General features: G+C 50.0%; 1 protein-coding gene and 1 long non-coding RNA gene across 2 annotated transcripts in view; both read right to left on the bottom strand.

Moving 5' to 3' along the window:
* LOC131214133 (uncharacterized) overlaps positions 1-2,418 on the bottom strand; it is a gene marked incomplete at its 3' end in the record, with an annotated part of 3,822 nt that extends 1,404 nt beyond the window's left edge. The window contains exons 1-2 of the mRNA XM_058208502.1: positions 1,071-2,418; positions 15-951 (exon numbers count right to left, since the gene is read on the bottom strand). Of these exons, the coding sequence (XP_058064485.1) occupies positions 15-951; positions 1,071-2,418 (2,285 nt within the window). The remainder of the gene's footprint in view (positions 1-14; positions 952-1,070) is intronic.
* A 2,953-nt stretch (positions 2,419-5,371) lies between these two features.
* On the bottom strand, positions 5,372-5,838 carry LOC131214132 (uncharacterized). Its single transcript, XR_009157005.1, has 3 exons — positions 5,793-5,838; positions 5,626-5,706; positions 5,372-5,560 (listed from the first exon to the last, which is right to left on the bottom strand). It is a non-coding gene; the product is annotated as an uncharacterized LOC131214132 (long non-coding RNA).
* Between the last annotated feature and the right edge of the window lie 423 nt (positions 5,839-6,261).

Here is a 6,261-nt window from a genome sequence, read left to right as displayed (position 1 = left end):
GCTCCGCCGTAAACCACGGAAGCGAGTTTCTCCTTGCTGCCGATGGTTTCCACCTCGGCATCGTGACGTTACAAGCGTTGGCCATCGCGACAGCCAGCGCGTCAGCACTGAGGCGCTCGCCGCTGTTCTCATGGCGGAATGCCGCCACAAACAGCTCCCGATCGAACAGTCCCGTTTTCCACCCAGCGGGTTTGGTCGCTGCGAAGGGTTTTGATCTCACAGGAATGATGTCTCCGGCAGGCGATGCCCGACGCAGTGAGTACCTTAGGGCGAAGTGGTCGCTGTACACGAACTCCTCACTGACCCGCCACTGTGTGTCCGCAGCTAGCTCCGCACTACAGAAGGTGAGATCTATCACTGACTCACCACCGTTTTTTTCGAAAGTTCTCTTTCCACTTTCGTTTAGGAGCACTAGGTTCATGCGCGCGATTGCCTCCTGCAGAACCTCCCCACGCGGTTTTAGGCACCTGCTCCCCCAGTATGGCGACCACGCGTTGAAGTCCCCAGCCAGAAGGAGAGGCCTTCGACGGTCTAGCAGATCGACCACACTGTCTATCATGGTCGCAAACTGCTCCAACGACCACCGGGGAGGTGCGTAGCATGCACACACAATGATGCCCCCGATTTTGACGGCAACAAAGCCCTCGTGCTTGTCATCAACCACTTCTTGCACCGGGTATCGTCCACCGGCGAAAATCGCTGCAAGACCTGCAGTGTCCGCGTACCAACGGCCATCCGGTTTCGGTACCCGGTATGGTTCCGCTATCACCGCAATGTCGCACTTGTTGTCCACCATTGACTGCAGCAACAGGTCCTGGGCCATCTCGCAGTGATTCAGGTTAAGCTGAATCACCTGCAGGCTGCCTGCCGGGCGCTGCACCGAAAACTTCCCGGATGGTGACTCCTGTCCTCCGCTTCCGGGCACAGCACACACTTCGGAGCATTGGTGCACTGGGTGGAGAGGTGACCTTCCTCACCACAACGCTTGCATTGATTTCTCCTATCTAGCCCCTTACAACTTCCGGCAGTGTGACCGAAACCCCAGCATTTGTGGCACTGGGTAGGCCTACTCACCGCCCGAAGCGAGCAGTCACTCCACCCGATCCGAACATTGCCCGCCTTGGCGAGCTTCTCCGCCTCAGTTGCCGGCAGGAGGATCTCCGCCAGCACCCTGCGGTTGTGGAAGCGGCGCAGCTTAATTTCCGGTTTCTCAGTCAACCCAAAGTTGGCCAGCAGGGCGCCGGCCACCTGGTCTTCCGAGACGCCCTCGAACAGCCACCGACACTCCACCAGGCGACGCTGGGACAGTGCAGTCACCTTCCCTTTGTCCCCAAGGAGCGCTTCAATTATACCCTTGTAGGAGGCACTCTTGGCTCCTTCGCGGAGTTGTAGCAGCATACCGCCATTGCTGCACCGTCCTACCTCGCGGACATGCTCGCCGAGCTCCTTTGTGCTTTCAGAGGCTATAAGTGCCTCATAGATCCCCGCATACAGATCGTCCTTCTCCGCTTTGATCAGCAGAGCGTCCCCTCTGATCGGCTGACGGTCTGGATTCCCTACCTTCTCTCCCCGGACCGCTTGCCTGGTGGTCGCAGGCACCTTCTTCTTCTCCCTCCGCCTGGACTTCACCACGGTGAAGCTGTCCTGCTCTCCAGCTTCGCTTGTCTTCGCTGCCTGCGTCACCGGTTTTGCAACTACTGGCTCCGTCGTCACTGGAACTGCAGCTGGAACCGCCACTAGAGCCGCTGGCACCGCCGCCGCTGGCTTCGTATTCGTGACCCCCGGTTGGCCACAGGCGGGCGTGACTGCTGTCGCCATCGCTGTTGTTGGCTTCGCGAGCCTCTTTGCCGTAGCCGACTCCTTGCAGTTTCTCTTCGTGGAGGTGCTGGCATCTCCCGGAGAGCTCCTCTGTCGCTTCCCGCTGGGGGTGCCCGATCCCGAGAGCGGCATAGCAGCGACTGCCAATTCCACCTGGGCAGGGGACGCCGTCTGGACCCCGACGTCACTCCGCTGTTGTACGGTGTGGGTTGCAGCGACTCGCCACCCATCCTGTAGCGCCGTTGCCGCACCTGCCACCCGCTCCACATCACCATGGACCCCTTCCTTTCGTAAGGCAGCCTGAACGATTCTGAGATCCTCCAGGTGTTGTACCGCTAGCTGGTAAATTTCCAGCAGCGGCCCCGACTGGCGAGTCTTGGCAACCGCAATGATGCGGTCCGTTGACTCGAATAGTGCCTTAAGGAGGCCATCGCTCTTCGCCGACTTGGCCGCTTGGCAGCGCACGAATGGCGCCGCTGGTTTGGCCGTGGGCGCCTTAACCGGCGGCATCGCGCTATTCGCATCCTTCGCTGGCGGAGACCGCTGTACCTTGGTGCTGCGCCCGAATGCCGCTGCACTGTCTTGCTTCGGTGAGCTCATCCTGACGAAGCCGGATTGTGTCCTGGCTAAGTACACCTCGTTGAGTCACTCTCGCAGTTCCAGCACACGCACACACGTAGACCTTATCAGCACTATGTCGACCACTCCTACCTCACGCACACCACCTCGCAGACGGCTGATCAAGCGGAGCCAACTGATTGGCAGCGTCACTTTGGCAAAAAAACAAAACAAAAAGCGCTGTTTTTTCTGCTCGGCCACCGATCCCGACGGCTCACTCCGCTATTAGCCGACTGCTTTCACACTACGGCTTCCTTGTGGAAGGCGCCGTCACCGTTCGCTTCCCGTAAGCACAAAGATTAGTGGTTTTTTGCCGGAGCCTGTGGCAAAGACGTGTGCTTGTTTTCACTTCTAGTCACTCCCCTCCCACTAGTCTAGTCAAGTGGGCCATGCTTTAGAGTGTATCCATCCCTGAATCCTTTATTCCATGTATCCTGTACCATACGCTTTATCGTCATTGCATAGTACGCTGCTAATGGTCGGCTGAAAATGTAACCAAATGCGGTTTACTTTCACGATTTAGAAGTAAATACCTCTCGAGAAATGTTTCCCGATGCTTAAATTTACTTACCGAAATAAGCAACAGCTTAGAATTCACTATTAAACATTATTTTTACACCAATATTTTTACCTCGTCGCTTGCGCGTCGACGAATTGCTTGCGTCGTGCGTCGTACGTTCTGTATGAAACCAAAAGTTTCTAACAGTTGCTGCTCCACGTGGGGGAACGGGAAAAACCACGAGAAGAGGGAGTTTCACCCGCGAGGTTGTGGGTTTCGTTTACAGGAAGGGTAGGGTGTCAGAGCCGAGAGGCCATGCGAACGCGAAGACGAAAAGACGAGCGAAAGGAAGAGGAATCAAAAAAGAGATAGCGAGATCGAGTAAAAATTATAAGTTCGAGAGAGAATGGGCAGTCGAATTTTGTGCCCCGGGTCAAGTGCAAGTGCGTGTTTTTCGTTCCATCGTGTGTGATCCTGATAGAAATAATCCAGATAAGTTTAGTGGACAGTATTCGCTTACAATCAAATAATGTTGAAAACTTTTCACTTTGCTCGTTTCAGATGTCCAACTAAACTAGCATGCATAGGATTCCAATACAACACTTGAGACATGTCTACGCCGTCACCATCAGCGACCGCTTTATTGAAATGTGAAGAGTGAATAATAGAAAGAAAAATGAGAGAGAAAATATCCGCTTCGAAACCGAACCAACTGTGTTATTTTGGCTAGGGAGAAAAAAAATGGGAAAGAAATAATCATATAAGAAGAAAGAGAGGGAGCCAAGGGGGTCACGCTAGAGAATTCATTGTTTGCGGGCCGTTCCTTGCGCCGTTTCACGAACCATTCGCGATCCTGAGCAACTGGTCCATACAAAATTTGTATGAGACCGCGATTAATAAGTTTTTCGGTGTTTTTCACATCTTTTCAGTGAAAAGCGCATAGATATAGTATCATAAATTAATAATTCTTTGTTTCATTTTGCAGCAGTGGAGCGACCGAAGAACTCTAGCGGAAGAGCCGGCGAAAAACTTACATCGGCAGCAGCATCATCGAGGGATCGCAGTGATCGTACGTTACAGTAGTAAAAGTAAGAACAGAATTGTGTAGTTTAATTCAATAAAACAGTTAATATAGTATTTACGAGTGCGAGTTGAATATTTTTTCGCATTGGGATAGCGCACTCCGGATGTTGGGATTTCTGGAGTGACAACGAAAGAAAAAGAGAAAAAGAAGATAAAAGTCACACGACATGCCAAAAAGTCACGCTGTGACGTTATACTTTTCGGCTCGGATTGGGCTCGGGTTCAATAAATTCGAGCCCAATCCGAGCCGAAAAGTGTCGTGCGACCATGCGATTTTGCCCGCTGGGCAGCGGGCAAAAACCGTCGCGCGACGGCTGAATAATGGCTGAATACGGGCTGGATAAAGGAATCTAATTCGACTATAGCGATGCGTTTCAGCGCTGAAACACTTCGCTTCAGCGGTGTCATGAACCCTCTTCATCCAGTACCCCTAGTAACGTATTCATACCCCTCGTTTCGGATCTAAATACGCATCACACTGGGTTAAAATTTTAACACCTTTATTTGTAATTTATAAAAAAACACGATAAAAGCACCACTATACATACATACACCGTTCTCCTACACTACATTACACATACATACATACATACATACACACTTTTCCACCGTCCTACGGCACCACAGCCCTATGCAGCACTGTTTTGTTTATAAAGACCCGTTGTTGGGTTCGGTCAGCCGTCGTCCCCTGAAAGTGAAATAAAGTATCAATTTTCTTTACCATTGATAGAAAGATGGGTTTATGATACTTACCAAGCTGTGTAGAAACGATTTCGGCAGCTACAACAAGCAAAAGAAACAGATTAATATCGAAAAACTACGTAACTCTGCGCGAACATGACGAGCGATCTTTGATCACTCTGATCGCCAACAACACTTGCAATACTTACCAGATTCTTCCGGCGATACATTCTGCAGTCATTCTGCGAACTGTAAACTAAAGAATACCACGAAGTATGATAAAATCCAATGCTTTGTAACATATATGTTACTTACCACCAGCGACACCGCGCGTTTACACGAGGACGCGTTTACACGACACATACATCGCGCGTTTACACGAGGGCACGCATGCAGCAAAAGGACTTCAACCCAGCGGGCAAAATCGCATGGTCGCACGACACTTTTCGGCTCGGATTGGGCTCGAATTCATTCAATCCGAGCCCAATCCGAGCCGAAAAGTGTAACGTCGCAGCGTGACTTTTTGGTATGTCACGCTACGTTTTCTTCATATTCTCTATTCCCTTTTTTTCGTGTCGCACCGGACTACCCAAAATGTCCGGTGCGCATTTCAGCGCAAAAAACACCCAAATCGGAAAGTTTATAAGTAGTAACTGTTTTATTCATGTTCATGTTCAACTATACATTTAATTTCTAACACTTTCACGAATAACTTACTCTATCGAACACTGCGAGTGTCATCCCTCGTTGGGGTGCTGCCGATGATATGCTGCCGGTGGGGCGAGACGGATAAAAAGGCTCCTCCGCGGTCCGATTCTGCCTCTTCCACGGTTTCCTCCTTATTGTCCTCATGGTCTAACCCTGCTGAGGAAAGAATTATGAGTTAGTACAGCGAAATTGCTCGAAATATTAACGATAAAACCAACCTGTTCCATGCACATACACCGAATAGTTCCCTTTTCACTGGTGCCCTTTTGCTGCCTTTTCATTCGCGGCACTGCTGCAAACTGAAACAAACAAAGAATTATCTATTTGCGATAATATATCTATGCGTTTTTCACTGCAAATATGTGAAAAACACCGAAAAACTTACCTTTTTGCACTAGCACATTTGCCCGTACTTCCAGCTGTGTTCGAACCAAAACAAACGAGCTGTCAAAAATTTTTCAGTCACAACAGCTGAATCACAGTAGAATTTGACGCGATTACTATGACCAAAATAGTTATTCAAAAAGCGTTTCTACTTTTGTGTTTTCTTCTCAAATCAGTAATAAACGGTCTATTATATTTTGCAATGATCACAGTTAAGACTAACTTTGATCGAAAAGGAGCGTTAAGGTGGCCAAATTACAAAAAAAGAACTCACAAAGTTTAGACTTTTTATTTGACCACCTCGATGAGGAAGGGCGTTGCATGTGCAACTTTCGCTGAAATCGTCAAAGTCCTAATGTTGCAGTCAAATATCGACAAACACCCAGAAGAGGGAGAACGAAAATCTTCTCGCTCACGTGGAAAAAGGATGGCGGTTGACACAAGTCGATGAAGTTGCGAGACACAACGAG

Source organism: Anopheles bellator (assembly GCF_943735745.2).
Source record: "Anopheles bellator chromosome X unlocalized genomic scaffold, idAnoBellAS_SP24_06.2 X_unloc_17, whole genome shotgun sequence".
NCBI lineage: Eukaryota > Metazoa > Arthropoda > Insecta > Diptera > Culicidae > Anopheles > Anopheles bellator.
The sequence above is the reverse complement of the archived record's forward strand: the minus strand, read 5'-3'. Positions and strand labels throughout refer to the sequence as shown.